The 22,775-nt window shown below is 44.8% G+C and overlaps 1 protein-coding gene across 2 annotated transcripts in view; it reads left to right on the forward strand.

The window, feature by feature from the left end:
• The window catches only part of BRF1 (BRF1 general transcription factor IIIB subunit), a 199,194-nt gene that overhangs the window by 104,683 nt on the left and 71,736 nt on the right, over positions 1 to 22,775 (forward strand). For both annotated transcript variants that reach the window (XR_014529466.1, XM_083518401.1), the window contains exons 9-11: positions 4,194 to 4,233; positions 4,317 to 4,409; positions 5,622 to 5,873. Coding sequence is in view for 1 of the 2 variants with exons in the window: in XM_083518401.1 (XP_083374527.1) it covers positions 4,194 to 4,233; positions 4,317 to 4,409; positions 5,622 to 5,873 (385 nt within the window). In the remaining variant the exon portion in view is untranslated. The remainder of the gene's footprint in view (positions 1 to 4,193; positions 4,234 to 4,316; positions 4,410 to 5,621; positions 5,874 to 22,775) is intronic.

Below are 22,775 nucleotides of genomic sequence, written 5' to 3' on the forward strand. Positions count from 1 at the left end.
AGGAAGCGGCCGTGAGACCACATAACACTCGTCTTGAAAGACCTACATTGGCTCCCAGTACGTTTCCGAGCACAATTCAAAGTGTTGGTGCTGACCTTTAAAGCCCTAAACGGCCTTGGTCCAGTATACAGTGGTACCTCGGGTTACATACGCTTCAGGTTACAGACTCCTGCTAACCCAAAAATGCTACCTCGGGTTAAGAACTTTGCTTCAGGATGAGAACAGAAATCGTGCGGTGGCGGTGTGGCAGCAGTGGGAGGCCCCATTAGCTAAAGTGGTGCTTCAGGTTAAGAACGGACCTCTGGAATGAATTAAGTATGTAACCAGAGGTACCACTGTACCTGTAGGAGCATCTCCACCCCCATCGTTCTGCCCGGACACTGAGGTCCAGCGCCGAGGGCCTTCTGGCGGGTCCCTCGCTGCGAGAAGCCAAGTTACAGGGAACCAGGCAAAGGGCCTTCTCGGTAGTGGCACCTGCCCTGTGGAACGCCCTCCCACCAGATGTCAAAGAGAACAACAACTACCAGACTTTTAGAAGACATCTGAAGGCAGCCCTGTTTAGGGAAGCTTTTAATGTTTGATGGACTATTGTATTTTAATATTCTGTTGGAAGCTGCCCAGAGTGGCTGGGGAAGCCCAGCCAGATGGGTGGGGTATAAATATATTATTATTATTATTATTATTATTATTATTATTATTATTATTATTATTTTGAAGGTACTTACACATTTGGATGCTGACTCATTCTGTCAAGTAGGTAGCTGGGAATGATACCAAAGGATCTACCCAAACTGGGTGGCAACATGATGCCAGAAGAGATATTTCCACCTAGGTGTATAAAGCAGTGGCCACAGCTCCATAGTAGAGCACAGGCACACACAGAAGGTCTCTGTTTCAGTTGTCAGCATTCCTTTTATGAAGATCAGACAGCAGGTGATGGGAAAGACCTCTTTGTGAGACCCCAAACAGCCAGCCTGAGCAAACAATGCTGGGCTGGGTGTTAAACTAGTCTGCACCCTATAAGGCGGTTCCCTGTGGCTTAGAATAGGGGTTGCTAACCTTTTTGTCCCAGGTAACACATTTCAGATTTTGAAAGATTGCCCTGGGTGCCAGTCACAAAGTGGCTGCCATGAGGCTGTGGCATAATACAAAATCGCTGCCGGCATAAAACGAAGTGAGAGAAAGTACAGTCGTTGCTTCACCCACCACCCTGGGACAACCGCTTGCTTACCATGCGAAGACAACTTTTGACTGCCGGTACAGGAAGATACAGAACACAGCTACTCAAATGATGAGCAGGCCAGAGCATCTTTCTTACAAGGAATGAATAAGGATGTTACAGATTTTAGTTGAGAAAACAGTGGATTTAAGTGGGGTGGGGTGTTAATAGAGGTTTATAAAATTACCAAATTGTGTGGGGTAATTAGACAGGGAGGGATTGTTCACTTTCAGAGTACTAGATGTTGTCACCCAATGAAATCGACTGCCTTAACACTGCTCAGTCCAGGCAAGAGAGGTTCTTGTTTATGAGGAGAGAAGTTTCCTATTCAATAGCAATCAGGCTCCTTGTGCATGTCTGTGTGCACACTTGAGTCAGCAGTGGGAAAATCTGCATACTCAGATTGTAGAGACAAAATTGAGTATCCCATTAAATATAAAGCCCTATAAATGCCATGCATTGAATGTGGTCTTTTGAGAAATAGCCAGTTTGTGATGGCTATAAATGTAGTTGGTGTCCCTCTCCCTGTGACATTTATGGCAGCCACAGACAGTAAAATGCAGGGCTAATCCATTGCAATTTCCCTGTTGGTACATGAGAGCCATTATGCCTTTACTGTGCAAAATGAGTACTCTCTGCACTCTCTTATTTTTGATGATGATGTTTATTTTAATTATCTGGTGCTTAGGAAGCACCAGACAGACCACTTTCCTGGGCAGTTGTAACCAATCTACAACTTGTCAGAAGTTGCCTTGAACTAGGTCAGAGTATTTGTCCATCTAGCCCAATGTTGTATGCTTTCACTGGCAGCAGCTCTCTAAGGTCTTAGACTGAGGACTTGCCCATCTCCTGCTACATCATCAGCTTCATTGAACATGGTAGGAACTGAACCTGGGATCTTCTGCATGCAACGTATGTGCCTCACCATTGAGCCAATGTGTGTAGGTGGCCATATGAAGTGGATATGGCAGATATGGCCCACCAAACTGTCTAGGTCCCTTTCAGCATTTGGGTATAAGTGAAAAACTCATTTGTTTAATCATGGGTCATTATTACAAATACAGTGGTACCTCGGGTTAAGAACTTAATTCGTTCCGGAGGTCCGTTCTTAACCTGAAACTGTTCTTAACCTGAGGTACCACTTTAGCTAATGGGGCCTCCCGCTGCCACAGCCGTGCAATTTCTGTTCTCATCCTGAAGCAAACTTCTTAACCCGAGGCATTATTTCTGGGTTAGTGGAGTCTGTAGCCTGAAGTGTCTGTAACCTGAAATGTCTGTAACCTGAAACGTCTGTAACCCGAGGTACCACTGTAAAGTGAATGATGTACAGTTGACGTTTGGGTTGTGAAGAACGCTCTGGTGAAGAAGGCCCAGCAGAGAATTTATTTCCTCAGACTTTTAAAGAAGAACAATCTGAGTGAGAGACTGCTGGTGTCCTTCTACCGAGGCTCCATAGAGAGCATTCTTACATACTGTATTTGTGCTTGGTTCTCCAGTTGTACAGCTAGGGAGAGGAAGGTGCTCCAGAAGGTCATAACCACAGCCCAAAGGATTATTGGTCATCCTCTCCCATCTTTGGAAGAACTGTACGGTTCCCGTTGTCTTAGGAAAGCAAATAACATCCTGTAGGATTCATCTCACCCGGGACACGGTCTGTTTGCACTACTGCCTTCTGGCAGGAGATATAGAAACATCAAGTCAAAGACAAATAGACTGAAAAACAGTTTCTATCCAAGAGCTGTGGCCTTTTTGAATGCTGTAACTCGATAGTGTGACCTGGGAGTTTGATGGGTGTGGTGTGGGTGTGGCTGGAATGTGGTTTGTTTGGTTGTTGTTGTTGTTTCGCTTTTGTTGTTTTAAGGGATGGCATCCAATTTCGTTGCACTTTGTGCAATGTTGCACTTGTGTAATGACAATAAAGAATCTATTCTATTCTATTCTAAATGTGATCCGTGTGGGATGCACATTTGCAACCTGCAGCATCCGCAACCCGCAGTGGCACGTCTGCACACATGCGGGTTGCGATTCGGCGCTTCTGTGCATGCGCAAAGCGTGATTTAGCGCTTCTGCACATGCGCGATCGGTGGAACCCGGAAGTAAACCGTTCCAGTACTTCTGGGTTTTGGCGGTCCGTAACCCGAGAAAAGGCAACCTGAACCCGAGATATGACTGTATTAGAGAATCTGCATGTAAGGCATGTTCTTTGCCGCTTAGAGATGGAGCCCCCTATAATTTTTAAGAGCTGGTTCATCTGTTTCTGTACCTAAAGATTATGGCTTGAACCTTTTGAAAATTACGTGCAAATCATCAACGAGACAGTGAAGTGGCCAGATTCAAATCCTCACTCAGCCATGAAAATGGGTGGATGACCTTGGGCAACTAACTTTCTCTGTCTCCTAAATTGCTTTCTAGATTCATTATGAGCCCATTTTACCCTGCTGTGAATTCAGAATGTCCACCTATCCTGTCATCAAATCTGTGTACTTAATTCTGGATTTCAGCTCCCCCCCCCTGTCAAAGGGCTTATTTTGAGAAACCTAGCACCCCAGCATTTATGAATGTCAGGTATACTGCCAAACTTTGTAATGCCCAGTGGGGTTTTGTTGCATTTGCTTTTGGTTGCAAGCTTCAGAGCGAATAAAGTAAACCAGGGAATGTAAAAAATACCTTTTGTGAGTTTTTCTTTGATTATTGGATTGAGGCATGAATCTAGTGGAGAGTTTCAAGCAGTATTTTAAATCTAGTTTCCAGTCCTTTTCTTTTGTTGTGTCCTAGATCATAGGGCTCTCTTGTGCATTGTAAACTCTAGATGCAATCCATACCTGTTTAGCTCATGCACAACTGTTGATTTTGAACGTTGTCAGGCCTGCTGCAGAATATATCTTTTACAGGATATAGTTATTGGTGCTTGTAAATCTTCCTAACGTACAGTTTGGTTCTGTTGTTCATTTGTCTTCCTCTCTCCTTTCTCCAGCTTGAGAAGGAGCTGTCTAAAAAGCTTGAAGAGTTAGAAGGTAGGGGCTACATTTCATTCAATTGTCTTATTTCTGCCACATTGTGTTTGTGCACTGGTGACAATTATTTGTATGTACCGCAGGTGAAATCTCAAGCTACCAAGATGAAATAGAGATTGAGTTAGAAAATAGCAGACCAAAAGCAAAAGGAGTTTATGCAAATTTCAGTAAAGACGGTAAGTCTGTTTAAAATCCCTTAATCAGGAGTATGTTAAATGTGAGAATGATTTTACCGTAGTTTTGAATTTGGGTATATAAGTGCATCAATTTGGAATATAGAGAAAAAGGAAGTATTTCATTTGTAAGCTAGGAATGACACAGGAAGAGTTGGATTTTCTAACAGAGTTGGGGAATTTGTGATACCTCTTTCAGTGTTGTTAGCCCTAACTAGATGAATTGAGAGTTTTGTATTGACTTTTAAAAATTATTGGTAGAGAAATCAAATAGCTTCCAGGGAAAAGAAGAGAGCAGGCATTGGTATTGGTGAATGTCTTCCCAGATGATATGTCTACTCAACTGCAGAACTTTGTAAGTACATATGGGATATAAATAGCTTCATTTCCCTTCCCAACCTTTTGCGAGCTCCCAGTCACCAGAAATGCATTAAACATGGACATACAGGAAAGTAGTAAAATATATGATGATGCCCATCTGTGTTGGACTCATTGATTTAAAAATAAAACAAAATTGAAGACTGCGGAATAATGCACCTCTATCTTTACATTTCCTTGTTCAGATCATTTCATTGGTTACATTGGCACCTCTATGAGGGAGCTTTTAATCAAGAGATTGTGGTCTTCCAACTCTTAAGGAGTGGGATTTCTGAAGGCTGGAAGCTATGAAGGCAACCTCTCTTGTGCCAGTAGCCCAACTTTGAAGCACTATGAGCAGGCTTGTCAGCCACTCATTGGGGAACTGATCCTCTGGTGCTCTCAGCAAAGTCTCTTGCTGGGCGGGTGCTCATAGCTGGAGCTGGACCTAGGAATATTGGAGGGGTGCTGGGCAGATGCTTCCTCTCGTTTTGGTGGCTTCAAGAAAATTTTAGCAATTCCCCCCTTTACAATGTTGCTTCGTTACTGAAACGCCACAGTTAAAACTGCAACATATTGAATGAATTCACAATGGCATTGGTTTTGCTCACAAAGCAGCCTCTGCACCAGCCGCCACATGTTTCCAGCTCTGTTCACACCTTCAATATGCATTCACTGAGCGGAGGGGAGTGTGGCTCTGATGTTTGTTTTTTTGACAAGGACGAGTAATGAACTCACGCTAGAAAGAAATAGTGATTGTGAGAGATTCTTAGGAGTCTAAAGAAGCCTGCCAGCAGCATATAGCACACATCTGTTTTCACATTTTTGATGAAATTATTTGATCCTCTCCCTTTAAAGACTGCATGGAAGACAATGCCTCGAGTATATTTGGAGAAGAGGAGGGAGAAGACGAAGAACTGGAAGCAGCTGCGAATCATTTAAACAAGGACTTTTACAGTGAACTTCTGGATAAAGACAGGTCAAAGGAAAAAGAGTCTCCTCTGAGGCCACCTGCCCTGGAATCCCTGCTTGGCCCTCTCCCTACAGCCGCCAGTCTTGGAATAACAGAATCTATAAAAGAATGCATATTGACTAAGGATCGAGACCACAGTAAGTACAACCAAAGTTAGACATATGAACTGAGTTGCGAAGCACAAGAGGCTCTGCTTGTTTCACTTTTGTACCAAATTGGAGCTTGCTACTCTGTGATGGGGATTGGTGGCGGGCTTTTGTCAGTGTTTGCTGCATCAGCCCAGTGGCCATAGGGGCTGAGAGCTTCAAAACAGAGTGAGAGAACTCTTAGGTGACACGTGGAGAAAAGCACATTTAGGTGATGCTGTGCCTTAATTAGTTTGGTAATAAGGTGATCATGCCATGGGCTATCTTTTCATTGTGCAATTTTACTGCCAGTATTATGTTTTAACTTTTCTTGGAAGTATATTTGGAACTAATGGCTTACATACTGACATACGTTGTCCGTATAATGAATATTATATGGACAACATATGCTAATACGTAAACCATTCATTTCCCTTCCTTCCCTGTGAATTTTTAAACCTCTAGACTGAAGAGATTTGCCTTGTATTTTCCTTAATATTTTTTGTGTTTTGCCTTGACTTTCATATATATTGTTTTGTACTCTAAAGACTCGTGGCTATTGGTGTGAATGCTCTTGGAATGTTTTTAGGATCTCATATTGTCTGGGAATCAGTTTCTGCTCATGTGATGTGTTCTAAAGGTAAAGGTACCCCTGCCCGTACGGGCCAGTCATGTCCGACTCTAGGGTTGTGCGCCCATCTCACTTAAGAGGCCGGGGGCCAGGGCTGTCCGGAGACACTTCCGGGTCACGTGGCCAGCGTGACGAAGCTGCTCTGGCAAGCCAGCACCAGCGCAGCACACGGAAACGCCGTTTATCTTCCCGCTATAAAGCGGTACCTATTTATCTACTTGCACTTAAGAGTGCTTTCGAACTGCTAGGTGGGCAGGAGCTGGGACCGAAAGACGGGAGCTCACCCCGCCGCGGGGATTCGAACCGCCGACCATGCGATCGGCAAGCCCTAGGCACTGAGGTTTTACCCACAGCGCCACCCGTGTCCCTGTGTGATGTGTTCTACATGTCATTAAATTTACCCCGGTTTTAATCATCCTCTCCCAGGGATTATCAACAAGTCATTATGCCAGCCTTCTTCAACCTTGAGCCCCTAGATGTTGTTGGCCTACAACTTCCGTCATTCCTAAGCACTGGCTAAGCTGGCTGAGGCTGATGAGAATTCGAGTCTAACAGCATCTGGGTCTGAGGATCAAAGGTTGACAAATTCTGCATTATACAGAGGCTCACTTATACAGAGGCTCACCCAGCCTTGTATAGTGGCACCAAGATACTATTGGGTGATATTCAACTAAATAGTTGCACTGGTGCAACGATTAGCCCTAGTGCAATGAGATTTCCCTCCTCTTCTTCCCCCATGTGTGCTCTGTGCTGCCCCAGAGGGTTGGGAGAAACCCCAGAATATATTTAAGGTGGGAGGAGAGGGGAGAAACGTTCTGTTTCACAAGGATCAAACCTTGCTTCAAAATATCTTCTATAGGCTTCCTGGAAGCATGTGGTTGGTCACTGTGGAAAACAGGATGCTGGACAATGTCTGTAATTTGACCAACTATATTGGTACAGTAGCAGCCTTCAGATACAGAAAGTCCTTCTTGCTAAATGAAGAATGGAATGTGATTACAAAGCTGCTTCTCGGTTCGGTTTTCAGAGCCAATACAGTATCTGTTGTTTTTCTGTTCCTCTGACCATCCATTCCACTGCTGTGTCTTACTCACTTTGCATTATTGCAAGCTTCCGCCAGCTTTTTACACCTGCCTTTAATCCTCACCTCAGATTCACTTCGTGACCTTCAGGAATCCACAACATTTAGATCTCAAGCAATGCCAAATAAATGGTAAATGGTAGTAGCAGTGTGCAGTCATTTTTGTCTCATGCACTATGTTTTCTCTAAGGAACATGGTAAGAAGGCTCAGATCATTATTGTGCTTCCATCTGTTTACTGGAACATGTGCAGTTGTTTGCTTAAAAACTGCTTGCTTTCGTTTTGCTGTTTGCTTCGAGGTAAATCGTGCTTCTTTCCAGCAATGTCCCTGATCCCCACTACTCCCTTCTTCACTCTTATTGATGCATGGATTTCATTTTATACTTCTTAGTACCACTTGTCAAAATTCTTTAATATGTGGCCTCTTAGGCATGTAGTTGCCCTAATGAAAGCCCCTGGAAATGTGCAAATTGCTTTTGCAGTCTGCTCTTAATGTATATTCCATGTACCGTATCATGCTGAAAAGGTCTCTTTAAGTGGGCGATGATAAATCTCGGTCAGAGCAAACCCTTCAAGTCGAACCTTCTGTGTACAGCTCATAAATCTGGCAGTCTTTATAGACTATTGTATCTGTGATTGAGCCTTCATTATGCTGTTAATGAGATGTGAAAATCTCGCTGCAGCCGGCTTGATAAAGTTGGAGCCTCCCCTTCAGCCCCCTCCCCCCCCCCCGGTGCTCCATATACAATTTCCAGTATCTGAATTCTTTGCTATGGATTGTCTCCAATTTATATAATTTTGACCCAAACACCGGCAGAAGAGAATAATTTTGTTGCTTAACAATCTGTTGACTGCACATAAAAACGTATGCTCTTTTGAATGGTGATAGGCTCAAGTGCCACACAGCAAGACCTGCTCTTTTGACTGAATAAATCTTTCATTTGAGTTAGCAGCATATGCTAATGAAAACATGCCCAGTGCTTTGGGGTTTCTAGGATTTGGTTGAGACTGATTGCAAGGCAAAAATTTGCAACCTGTACGAACTCAAAGGTGACTTCAGATGTTCATTGAAACTGGAAGAGTAGAAGTTATGCTGCCAGTCTAATAAATTTAAAAAGCTTGTGGAGTCGGGAGTCAGTGGGTCACTTGTTCTATATGAGATCTCACTGCCCTTAGAATGGAAAGTTCTTAACTTTTGGGTTCTTGACCTAGAACTGCTGTTTAATAGGCAGGTAACAGCTGCCCTTATCCATTTGCAACCTCCGCTAGAAGAGGTGCAGTAGCTCAGTGGTAGAGCCCCTGTTGTGCATGCAAAAATCCCCAATCTCTCCCAGTAGGACTGAGAAGGACCTGGGGAGATGCTGCTGATCATTGTAGGTGATCCAGAGCCTGGTTGACCAACAGACTGATTCAATAGATGGTAACTTCCTTTGTTCCTACCATGAAGACTTTGCCTCCGACTTTTGTCCCTTCTTTACTTCTGGGTTAGATTGCTGTCATGCACCGTCTGTGTGGGCATCTTTGAAGACTGCTCAGGAACAGCACCTGGCCAGAATGTCAGGATCCTGTTTAGGCAGTGGCGTAGCGTGGGTTGTCAGCACCCGGGGCAAGGCAAGTAATTTGCGCCCCCTAACCCGTGGATTTTAGCACCCGAGTGTGAGTGTGCGCCCCCCATGTTGCACCCGGTGTGGCCGGCACCCTTGGCACCCCCCACGCTACGCCACTGTTCCAACGTTCAGCTTCACTGGATGCCCACGAGTTATATTGTACAGAGAGAGGGATAAAAACTTTCCTCTCTGTCCACTCTCTCCTTGCCATGCCTTAGTTTTGCAGGCTTCTCTCCTGTCGCCTCTTGCTTGCCTTTTCTCTAAACTAAAAACAAACCCAATGCTGCCGCCTTTCCTCAGGGCACCGGCTCCATCCCCTTGCTTAGATTCCCTCTACCAAAGCTGAAAGCAGCCTGAAGTTCCTCCTGATCGTGAATGGGAAACAGCTGGCGAAGCCGGCGGCCTGCCAGGGAAGGGATCTCTTCCTAACCTGCTCCACGGAGCCCGTTCCTTGCAAGCGCTCCGTGTCCCTCGGATGGCGAGCGCCTTTGGAAACGCGGAGCAGGCACTTGCCGGCGAGCAGCCCCCCCCGCCCCTTCCCAAGCTAATCCTTTTAAAACCGAAAGCCCCTTAACCCGCTGGCGAGAGGCTTAGCCGGGCCTCGCCCGCCCACCGGCTTCCTCTCGGAGGTTTTTGGGGAGTGCAGGGCGCGGCGAGGCCCGGCGGCGCATCGGGGTGCGGAGGCTGCCCGTGCCGGCCAGGCGTCGGTGGCGGCGTCGGCGCTGCTGCAGCGGCTGCTCCTCCTGCGAGCAGTGAGTGGAGCGCAGCCGCAGCGGCGGCGGGGGGCGCGCGCGCGCTAGGGCGCAAGGCTGGCGGTGGCTGCGGGGAGCCCAGCGGAGGAAGGAACTTGTCCCTTCCCTCTGGACTCGCGCCCCCCCAGATGTTGCGCCCGGTGCGGCCGGCACCCTTGGCACCCCCCACGCTACGCCACTGTGTTTAGGTCTGGCCTAAGAGGCTATAGTGCTCCTCTTCTTATTCAGGTATGTTGCTCATCCGTTGGGTACTGAGCATTAGGACCTAGGAGACCAGGTTTCAGATTCCCACTCTGCCTTGAAGCTCACTGGGTGACTTTGGGCCAGTCATTACTCCTAAGTCTAACCTTCCTCACAGGGTTGTTGTGAGGACTTGAGCTCCTTGGAGTAATGGTGGGGTATGTTTATTTAAAGCATTTTTATCTTGCTTTTCACTCCCCCCAAAAAACCCCAGTGCAGCTTACAAATACCAGCAATAAATCAATGATAGTAGTAGTAGTAGTAGTAGTAGTAATTATGACGATGATGTCATCTGTTAGCAAGAGGGGCTAGGATCGTCTTGGTAATGCCACCCAGCCTTCAGAAATCACATTAAGGCTTGCCCCCTGACTATTTCAGTGTCGTCTTCCAGGAAACTAGTAAAAAAAGCTGTTTATGAGAACAGACCTCTTATGAGAACTTTTTCCCTTTTAAAAAAATGCCTGAAGTAGGAAATTGAATTCAGAGTGGTTTTATGACTTTGTTATATATTTGGATTTATTTTTAAGTGTTGCTCTGATGGCATTTCATGTATATTGTACTGCGTCTTATGCTTTACAAGCTATTATGAAAGTGTTTTTGGGACATGGAGTAGAAATTTGAGTTAATAATTAATCATAATTATAAACATGATGCAATTATTTATCCTTGCCATCTTTTTTCAAACTGCTGGATTTGGGTTTCAGGACCTAGTAGGTTCGCATGCGATAAACATCGGCAGTGTACTTTTCTTAAGGACGCAGCTGTGTTTTTTGTTTTGGCAGGGATCTTCTACTGAACATCATGATTGATGATGTCACTCATTAACTTGGCAGGGTTGCATCCACTTTTGGCAGACTTGGGCATGTTTGAACGTGGTGCTGCTGTGTCAACAAAAGTTGTTTTATACCAAGCATTCTCTCCTTATAGGCCTTTATGTAGAAGAAATTCACATACTGGCTACCGACCGACGACATGAGGCAACTGCCTTGCTTCCTTCTGCTCTTCTTGTGGCCAAGTTTCAGGTGCAGAGCCTGCCATCTAGCATACAAAGGAACTTTGTCCTCTCCCGACTTCTTTTTGGATGTTGAGCTGTGTGTGTGTGTGTGTGTGTGTGTGTGTGTGTGTGTGTATTGATGACCACCATCTTCTTTCTCCCTTCTGTATGCACCAGCCTCTGAGATTCATATTTCATTTTGATGGGGTGCTCTATCATCATACAGGAGAGGTGCCTTCAGGGTCATGAACAAGGAGATGGAGGTAGAAAGAACTTGAACCCATAAGTGGTGAGGGGGCGAGGGGGAAAGACCACCGGCTCACTGGATGGATTGCATCCTTTGTCCGCATCTGAGCTCATTGCAGTCAATTATTTGGATGAGTAGTCACTGGGAGCTAGTAAAAAGAATGGCTCCTTTGCCCATTTCTCTCTCTGTTTCATTTAACCTAGAAACTTCTTATTATAATAACCGGCGATCATATTGCTCTTGCTTATTACAGAAGCATTATAGAAGATGACAACTTAGCGATCAAATGGCGTTTTCATTGGATTCAAGTGGAAATGAAACCCATTAGAGAACTGTTATTTAAGCAGTTATCATTGCGTTGACTGAAATGTCAAACTAGTAGCCTTCCAAGACTGTATCAAACACAGAGAAGACTCATCACCACACTTTCAGTTGTGGATGAAGATTTATTAATCTGTGCTAAAGAGCCATAGACCTTGCCCTTGGCAGGAGGTGATACAAGGAAACACAGAATTCTGCTGGGGTTAACTGCTTTGAAGACAGAATGACAAATGATCAATAAATATACAGAGTGATGAGGCACCTTGGGTATGTTTTACTGGGTTTACATTTTGCCCTAGATGACCTCTCTTTATAACTTTGACCTCATTGGATCCACAAGGAAGAGGATGCAAAAGTCTGCTAGTGAGGCCTCCATCTTATTATAAGTTGTATTGATAGTGTCATTATCTTAGTGCTTTTTTAAAAACAACACCACCACCACCCTAAACCATAGAGGGAGAAGACAAGTTATGGGTCACACGAGAGATCTAATGTAAAGTCTTGGAAAACCAGCCTTTTGTGCGTCAAATTTTGTCCCCTGATCCCACAAGCTGTCTCTCAAGCCCAACTGAGGGTCTTTTCCTGCAGGAGCACTTTTCATGCTTAAATTTGTCCTATTAGAATGAAGGGGATGTAAATATGCTTAGCCTTGGTTGCGCCTTGCCTTCGTGAATTTCACAGGTGATGAAAGATTTGGTCCTAGGGGGCTTTGTTGTGGGAACTCCTGTTGTGCAAAGGTGCCATGATGAGTCAAAATGGCAAGCAGGTGATACATGGCAGGTTACTTTTCCTGTTTAGTGTGTTGGCGTTTTGAGGAGTGAATTTTGTGGGGTTTTGCACCGTGAAGGTATTTTAAACAGATGTTTTATCACTTTAGCATGTTCTTCTACTCATGCTGCAATCCTTGTAGCTTTGTTGGATGTTTGTAGTTGGTGATTTTTATTTTTTAGTTACAACAATGTGCAATTTCAAAGGGGAAAACAACATCAGGGAAGGACTGCCCTCTGCCAGATCACTCCCCAATATTTTTTTTACCCCGATCTGCTGAAACCTATGAATTGTTACCTGAATTGTTTCTCTTGCAAAAGTGAAAGCAACTTGGGATGACTGATTTGGGGGCTGGAAAATGTTAAAAGTCCATTTTCTTTGCATAAGCCTCTCCCACCAAACTTATACCTCAGTGGTTTAATATTTGTAAAACTAAAGGCTGTAAGAAGAATCACAAAATCATGTGTATTTCTGTCCTAAGACTTGTATAGTTTAAGAACAGTCTAAAACCTGATGAATTCAGCTAAAATTCAGATGAATTGCAAGTTAAAGCTGAAATTGCATATAACATAACACACAAAATTCTTGACAGAGCGTGTCTAACAGTTCCCTGTGCTACAGAATAACTGCATATTGGCTCAATAATCATAACGCTTACCAGAATAAGAAGTGTGTATGTGTGTGGATAAATTTACTGTCGGTAGTGAAAGCTGTAGGTAGTCCTTCAAATGGAAGAGGTCAAATTAATGACCTCAGAAAGTTATTTATTTGCTTCTACTGTAATGTATAATGTGCTTAAGTAATCAGTTGCCTGCCTTCTTAACCTGGCTGAGACGCAATGATGGCTAACTGATGTAAAGAAGGGAATAACCCCTGAAAAACAAACAAAGGATGTGAATACATAGAGATCTCATTAAGGAGCAGAAATAAGGAACAGCCGTCTCTCGAAATGTGTTGGGTGGGGTCTTATGGTGTGGTTCTGGGAGATATCCTTAAGGGCACAAAATAGGCTTTGAAAGAGAAAATATCAGTACCATGATTGGTAAAATAAGAAGCATGTCCTAGTGCACTTTATTCTTTTGTATAATTGCTACAGGCCATCCTTATCACAGAAGGGAGAGAGGGCAAAAAGAGGCTGATATACAAGATCATTTACAAGGGAACAATGTATAGTGTGTGATAGGTATACCTTGAATTTATGATCGAAGGGGGAAAAGGCTGCCAAAGCCTGGGAAGCACTGATGCACACAAACTCACAAGCATCCCTGGAGAGCTTTCTTGCCTCTTCTGTCAGTAGGGGGTAATGGGGAGTCCATTTGAATACCCAGAGCCTTCCCCCACCCCATAGAAGAGGACGGGTGAGGACAGATGACCATTTATCAAGGGGTAGTTTACCACAAGGGACGCAGGTGGCACTGTGGGTTAAACCACAGAACCTAGAACTTGCCAATTGGAAGGTCGGCGGTTCGAATCCCCGCGACAGGGTGAGCTCCCGTTGCTCGGTCCCTGCTCCTGCCAACCTGGCAGTTCGAAAGCACATCAAAGTGCAAGTAGATAAATAGGTATCGCTCCGGCGGGAAGGTAAACGGCGTTTGCGTGCGCTGCTCTGGTTTGCCAGAAGCGGCTTAGTCATGCTGGCCACATGACCTGGAAGCTATACGCCAGCTCCCTTAGCCAATAAAGCGAGATGAGCGCCGCAACCCCAGAGTCGGTCACGACTGGACCTAATGGTCAGGGGTCCTTTACCTAGTTTACCACAATATGTGTATAAGTACTTTGTAAGCTGGTTGTCTGCGACATCCTGCCAAGTGGGGAGGAATTTTTTTTTTATCTCTGCTACTGCTATTTTCCTAGATCTCTAGTCAGGTGTACCCCTTGATAACTGGGTTGCCATATTTATCCCTCTGGCTGAAAAAGGTCTCCCACCCCAAGATTATTATATCCCCGAAGGGTCTGGGATGACATAAGAGAGATTGGCTAAGGGATGGTTTGGTAAAATGTGGGAGGATTCCATTATATATTGATAATTAGTAGTCTCATTGAGTATACTAGTGAAGGTTTTTCTCTCTCCAAGGAATGATATTCTTGCACTTAATTTTTAAGTCACAGTGGAAGAGGCTAACGCTCTTTATGCTACAGCTAAGGTTTTACTGAGATTTTATGCAAAGTAGGGCGAAAAAGCCTTGCAATCCGTATTTTGTTTTGCTAAACGTTGTGCAGTAAATCTTTAGAGGGCAATTGGGTTTCCCCATGTAATTTCAAACGTAAGACATTTGTTAGCTTTTATAGCAGCAATATTTTTAATTCCTCCCATGTTGCACTGTTGCCTTAAACTCCATTAGTTGCTCTAGTTAACTATATAGACACCTGAAGGCAGCCTTGTTGACATCTGAAGGCAGCCCTGTTTCGGCAAGCTTGTAATGTTTGCTTTTATTTTATTTTTTGTATTTTTGTTCGTAGCTGCCCAGAGTGGGTTAGGCAACCCAGTCATATGGGTGGGGTATAAGAAATAAAATTATTATTAGCAGTATTGTTATTAATAGCTCTCCCAGTGTTCAGTTTTGACTTCATACATTTGCCCATTTCTATACTTCTCTCTCTTTTACCCCCACCCCTGTATCTATGGGTGGAAAGGTATTGGTGGTTGACATACTGGTCCAAGTAAATAAGATATAATTAGGCAATTAATGAGGTCAACTTATTCTTAAGGACAGAAATTGACAGCCTTACAGTGAGCCTCTCCATATCAATTTTGAAAAATGACATGAAGCTCCCCCAAGCATTATTATGGGCTTATCCAAATGAATCCAAATATGTTAGTCTCAGCATATAAACTGCAGCCTAGTGCTTTAAGGTGAGTACATATTTCCCCCCGCTATCAGATCGTTCAGTTTTGTGCATACAGAAAGCAGGTCCTACTCGCCAAAAGCACTGCAGGTATGGGGGGAAAGCAGCCTATCTGGAAAGAGTCCATACACAAATCAGGATTGCTCTCCTCCCCCCAATACACATGCACAGTGACTGTTAAAATGCCTGGGAAGAGAAGAAATATAGGCAACAACTGCTTGAGGCATTGTGCCAAACCTGGAAGTGCCCCAAAAACCTAACTAAAAGGGGGGGGAATGAGGCAGGGTGGCCTTATGTGGGCCCCACCGACCTGTATGTGGGTCTGCAATGAAACCCCTGCACAAATTGGTCACTATGTCAATCCCTGCTCCCTTCATTCCTCCTCCAGTTACCCTTCTATGGCACCATCTTGGGTTGCTGGAGCCAGAGAGCAAAATGAGATCTGGAACTGACATGCCCTAAACGCAAGAGTTCCCTGCTCAGGTTGACTGGAATTGGGTAGTCGATGATTATGCCTACAGCCCAAAGTATCAGGAAAGTACCAAAAGGAAAGGGTCTTTCTAACACACGAAGAGTTGGATCAGACCAGTTGGTGGACCATCTAGTCCACCACCTTGTACTCACGGTGACCAATCAGATGCCCATGGGAAGTCCGCAAGCACAACCCGAGCGTAACATCTCTCTCTCTCTGTCCATGTGCAATTCCCAGAAACTGGTATTCAGGGCATACTGTCTCCAGCAGTAGAGGTAGAACATTGTCATTATGACTGGCAGCCTTCTCCTCCATGAATTAATCTAATTTGTCTGTGTCCTGGACCTCTCAGTGTGGGGTGGGGCCTTGCCCCACTGCTGTATTCCATCAGTTTTTGTGCTCTTAATGCTGCTAGGCTGCATCAACATTTGATTTCATTGAGGGAGGTGCAGATGGAAGGAACTGTTAACATGTTTTTATCAGGTGCTTCTTGGGACAACACAAATTATGTGACCTGTTAGTTTGGGCAAGGTAAGTGAAATCTATAAATTCAACATGCCATCCCCATTACCTGTTTTTTTTTTTTTTTGGCCATTTTAGCCCAAGCCATAATTGAAATGCAGAAAGCTAGCACTTCACTAGCACCAAATTGCTAATTTCTCATGCTAGTTAGTTTATTCTCTCTGCAGCTGTCCCTGCTGCTTCTCTCCCCCCTCCCTTCTTTCCACCACATTAAAGTTGCTTGTCTATTTCGGTCTCATGCTCGCCTCATAAAGCAGAGTGTACTCTTGAAACGATTCTCCTTAAATGAATAGCCTCGATCATCCAGAATCTACCTATTGGCATTTTAAAATGAGACCTCTTCTTTTAAAAAAAACCACCAAAAAACAAAATCAAACATAAAGAGAAACCTTACAAGGGAAGGCATTTGGGTAAATGTGGCTCAGTTAGCATAGCTGTTATGAGAGAAATTGTGCATTAAAATACAGATGTAGTTTTCTGTTGTATTTTGGAGTCTGCATCTGTTGACCTAGCTAGGCAGTTGCCGCAGACTTATGGCATGTGCACCCCAAAGCTTTTCTCTCTCGCTCTTTGTCAAACGTGGCTCTTGTGGAGTTTAGGATGGAAAAAAGACACGGGGAGGAAGCCACAAACAGCCTGAAAGCTTCCAGGTTAAGCTTGCTTGCTAGCCTGAGCAACGAGGAATTCTAGCTGATCTGGAGGCCTTTATAGTAATTGGGAAGTATCAGCCAACCTGTTCTGACCTGTTGATGTAAAGAGGAGGCTCTCTTGGCTGGTTTCCTCACCATTCTTTCCTTTTGGAAAGAAAGGTCCGTATAGTAAAAGCTATGATTTTCCCAGTAGTGATGTATGGAAGTGAGAGCTGGACCATAAAGAAGGCTGATCGCCGAAGAATTGATGCTTTTGAATTATGGTGCTGGAGGAGACTCTTGAGAGTCCCATGGACAGCAAGAAGATCAAACCTATCCATTCTGAAGGAAATCAGCCCTGGGTGCTCACTGGAATGGCAGATCCTGAAGCTGAGGCTCCAGTACTTTGGCCACCTCATGAGAAGAGAAGACTCCCTGGAAAAGACCCTGATGCTGGGAAAGATGGAGGGCACAAGGAGAAGGGGACGACAGAGAACGAGATGGTTGGACAGTGTTCTCGAAGCTACCAGCATGAGTTTGACCAAACTGCGGGAGGCAGTGGAAGACAGGAGTGCCTGGTGTGCTCTGGTCCATGGGGTCATGAAGAGTCGGACACGACTATACGACTAAACAACAACAGAACTATGGGGTGATTTCAATACTGCATCCCCACTTAACACTCCCCCTTTCATAGAATCGTAGAGTTGGAAAGGACCCACTGGTCATCTAGTCCAACCCCCTGCATTTCAGGAATCACTGCTGAAGCATCCATGAAAGATGGCCATCCAACCTCCGCTTAATAACCTCCAAGGAAGGAGAGTCCACAACTTCCCGAGGGAGACTGTTCCACTGTCAAAACATAGGTTCAAGAATTCTTACAGGCTTCCAGCGTGATAATTTCACCCAGCTGACATGCCTGGTTGCTTTTCAAAACTGGGTTGGCCATATGCTTCTGGCATTCAACATATCCATTCCACCAGGTCTCCGATCCTCTTACAAGAATGCTGGGTGTCTGTGTCTGTGTGCGGTTTGCCACAAGAACGGTACTTGATGGATTGTGTCCCCAACCATGTGTACCCTGCACTCATGCTTCCTTGTAGTACTGCCAAACCACTAACTACGTAAGCAATCCAAATTTTTTTTTACTCCATTTCTAGGCACTGACCGATACGATCAGTTTCAACTTGATATGTTTAGATTGCAAATATGTGCTGCAAATGGCCACAGCGACCTTAGCACTTCTCTTATTACAAGGCAAGTTTCCTTCCGCTTAAAATACAAAAAAATAAAATAAAAAAAAATGGCAGAACTTAAGAGGACAACCTACTGATTTAGTAACAAAAGGAAAGGGCAAATAGGGGCATTTTCAGAATCATGATGCCATATGGGGAATAATTTCCAGAGTTAAATAATCCAGAGGAAGGTAAAGCTAGCGAAAAGCCCAGGTTCTGCACAAGAAGTCAAGCTTTGTTTCAAACGAATCGGGAAGAATGCCACATTCTCTTATATCCTGTTTTAAAAACTGTGATCACACAAATAAATAAGAGAGGGCATCTGCACAGTCACCATGAATGAATTCAGATTGTCGGGAGCGGGGAGGGGGAAATATTAATTTACAACTCTGTCCGCCACGTAATAACTGTGGTAAAAGTTTGTTGCTGAGTTAATGGAAGTAACAGCACTCCTTCACACTTTCTGCTGGGGAAATCTCGCTTCTCTGGAGTGCTACACAGCTGTAATGCTCACCAAGTTTCAAAACTGCTTATTTATTCTTGAATTATTATTTTTCACTACCGTTTGTACCCGGCCTTTTTGGCAGCCTGCTGTGCAGCTGTGGCTAAGCAACTGTGCTTTGGGAACTCTTCCTTTGAGGAGCGATAGCTTAACCCAGTGCTTAGTGTGTTGGACACAGATTAGAGAGTCCTAAATTTTAGTAAGACCTTTACCTAAACCAGGCACCCCCAACCCTCCAGATGCTTTGGCCTACAACTCCCATGGTCCCTAGCTAATAGGACCAGCAGTCAGGGATGATGGGAATTGTAGTCCAAAACATCTGGAGGGCCGAAGGTTGGGGATGCTAGACTAAACAGAGTGTTGCTTCTCCGAAATATTTCACAGACCAAAGCAGCAACACTCATCTACCAGCTTCAGTATTCGCATCTCGTTTCCTTTCGACCGAGCAAAGCCTCCCACCCACAAGAATCATAGAATCATAGAGTTGGAAGAGACCACAAGGGCCATCGAGTCCAACCCCCTGCCAAGCAGGAAACACCATCAGAGCACTCCTGACATATGGTTGTCAAGCCTCTGCTTAAAGACCTCCAAAGAAGGAGACTCCACCACACTCCTTGGCAGCAAATTCCACTGTCGAACAGCTCTTATGTCAGGAAGTTCTTCCTAATGTTTAGGTGGAATCTTCTTTCTTGTAGTTTGGATCCATTGCTCCGTGTCAGCTTCTCTGGAGCAGCAGAAAACAACCTTTCTCCCTCCTCTATATGACATCCTTTTATATATTTGAACATGGCTATCATATCACCCCTTAACCTCCTCTTCTCCAGGCTAAACATGCCCAGCTCCCTTAGCCATTCCTCATAAGGCATCGTTTCCAGGCCTTTGACCATTTTGGTTGCCCTCCTCTGGGCACGTTCCAGTTTGTCAGTGTCCTTCTTGAACTGTGGTGCCCAGAACTGGACACAGTACTCCAGGTGAGGTCTGACCAGAGCAGAATACAGTGGCATGATTACTTCCCTTGATCTAGATCTGCACTCCATTCTGTTTCATTCCAACCCGCTGCACCCCACTCTTCTGTACCCCCACATTCTATGACACCTGAACTGATAAATTAAGTGGTGCGGGGGAAGAGGCAACAGGAAACGGCCCCTCCCAGCAGTTTCATGTCGATGTTAAATAGCTCAGAGAACAAAATGCCCCACAGAACTTGGCGCAGCACAATTGCCACGAAGAAGAGCAAAAGTACACAACTTCCACCTTCCTCAGTGAAGAGGGATTATTTGTCCCTTTACAACACAACCTGTTAGGGCAGCAGAAGGGTGGATTAATGGGAGCCAAAGACAAGCATGTGATTGTATGCGCTTGGCGCGAGTGTCGTGGAGCTTCTCCCCATTCTGCCCCCTCTGTCGGTGGTGAAATCTGCTTCTGCCGTCGCAGCCGTGCCCTTCGGTTATGTGGGGCAAAGCCTGAGCGTCTGAGAAATATTTCCAGAATTAAACCTTTCCTTGTGCAGAGATTCTGAGCTGTGTTTTTGTGGCCTCACAAACAGATCCTTGTAATGCTTTTATGAGTTTGGCAAGCGCAGGCTGTTTTATTTTTGGCTCAGCTGCCTTCCCTCTCCCTCTCCCTTCCTGCCCAAGCCTGGCCCGGCTATCCTGGCTACCTGTCAAGTTTTGGTTTGCTTGTAAGATGCTTGTGCATTGACTTATAAAGCCTTTTTGGAACAAAGGCCAACTTCTCCTCCGAGTCATTAATTTCCCGGCTCTCTTTGCCAGCAGAGGTCAGTTGACTCGGTCCTGCTTTATTTCGTCTGTGCCTAAATGCATCACTGTCGGACTCGGTTTTTTGTGACAGCTTTTGGTTAGTCTATCCTTTCCAGCGACTTTTGAGGCCCACCTCGCTTGGCCCGCCTGAACACACTGGCGCTCGTATGCTGGGGGTCTGCATGTTACAAAGGCTTAGTGTTTACGCTGGAAGGAAATATTTCCTTCCAATAAGCTATCTAGCAACCTGGGAAGTCATGGATATATAGCATTTCGAAGCTTTTAAAAACAAGTACAGCATGTCCTTGTTTTACTACTGAGGCCTCAGTTGTTCTTAGGAAAATAATTGGAAATGCTCCTTCTGTACCACTTTTATTTCTGTCTGTCTTGCACAGTTGAGCCACTGAGCAGGCTTTGACATGTGGGGGACCCCTGTAAGGAACAGGAAGTCCTCTTTGTCTCCTTTTCACACCCCTACCTGTCTACCTTCTGCCACACAGCCCATTCCCTGTCCTTTAGCATCCCTCTGCTTCTCCCAGGGAGTTATGTGTCCAAAATATATGGAAAGGCAATAAAGTTTTTTCTAGTTTGAGATTCTACAGTGGTACCTCGTGTTACATACGCTTCAGGTTACATATGCTTCAGGTTACAGACTCCGCTAACCCAGAAATAGTGCTTCAGGTTAAGAACTTTGCTTCAGGATGAGAACGGAAATTGTGCTCCGGCGGCGCGGCAGCAGCAGGAGGCCCCATTAGCTAAAGTGGTGCTTCAGGTTAAAAACAGTTTCAGGCTAAGTACAGACCTCTGGAACAAATTAAGTACTTAACCCGAGGTACCACTGTATTTGCATTTGTTGCCGGAAGCCTATTTTGTTCTGTGTTTTGTTTGTTTCATTATGACCCTCACATTTTTTTGATGCTCCTTCCTTCCTTCCTTCTAAACATTTTTGTTGCTATCGGTGATAGCGGCGGCAGCAGAGTCAACATCAATGGCCATCCTTTGCTTTTCTCAGTACAGCATCGTTTCGGAGCTTTTTGTGGGGAGAAATGGTTGCCACCTTTAAAAAATGCCCCAGAGGACCTCTCCAAACGGAGTGAATGGGTGGTAAAATGGCAAACACCGTTGAATGGAAGCAAGTGTCGAGTGATGCCTGTTAGGGCAAAAGTAATCTTAATTTCACATATATGCTGATGGGGTCTGAACTGGTGGTGACTGACCAGGACAGCTCAATAAAGATGTTGGCGTTATCCAGCAGGCTTTTCTTATGTCTTGTCTATAGCACTTGTCTACTACAACTCTCCCCATGCTTCTCTCCCCCTCCCCCGAGGGTTCAAGAAAGAGCACGTTCACTTTTGCAAACGTGCACCTGGAACCTGGAGAGCAATTGGTAGGTGCAGGGTGTAGGCAGGTTCAAATGGGGATCTGGCTACAAATGCTAATGATTGATTGATTGATTGATTGATTCAAGAGAAAAGCAAAGTAAGAAGTACACAGCAAGTTAGAAGACATGAAAGTATCTACAGTGGTTTGTGTAGTTAAATCTTTCTGATTTGTTTCCATGGTAGAATTGTACCAATTTGCTGCTTAGGTTGCCCGTAGTGTGCCCATGGGGATAGTCTTTATTTTAATAATTGCATGTGTGTGTGGTGGTGGGGACTTTCTAGTTCTCTCATACTCATGCAGACACACAACACACGCGCGCGCGCACACACACACACACACATATATTTCAAGATAAAATGGGTACATGACAGAAGATATAATAGCTGGGCTGAATCTCATTTTCTCTTTTTGCATTTGGTGAGTCATAGGGTTTTTTTGACCTTTAGCTTGCCTTTTAAAAGTGGTGCTAAAGAGATGCCTAGTGGTCAGCAACCTTTTTCAGCTGTGGGCCGGTCCACCGTCCCTCAGACCTTGTGGGGGCCTGGGCTATATTGGGGGGGGGGGAATGAACGAATTGCTATGCCCCACAAATAACCCAGAGATGCATTTTAAATAAAAGCACACATTCTACTCATGTAAAAACACTCTGATTCCTGGACCATCCACGGGCCGCATTGAGAAGGCAATTGGGCCACATCCGGCCCCCGGGCCTTAGTTTGCCTTCCCCTGGCCTAGTGCAGAAAGCCTGATCTGAGGATATAATTATGATTTCTGGCAAGAAAGATCTTAAATAGAGTAAAAACGAAATTAGCCACAGGTCATGTCTTGCTCTATAATGTTAAAGGTTTCATTAGCTTTACAAACTCCTTGGGACTATGAAACAGGTGTGTTAATAAATGGCAGGTAGGCTAAGCAGCTTCTGTTTG

Source organism: Podarcis liolepis (assembly GCF_965112155.1).
Source record: "Podarcis liolepis genome assembly, chromosome: 1".
Classification (NCBI taxonomy): Eukaryota; Metazoa; Chordata; class Lepidosauria; order Squamata; family Lacertidae; genus Podarcis; species Podarcis liolepis.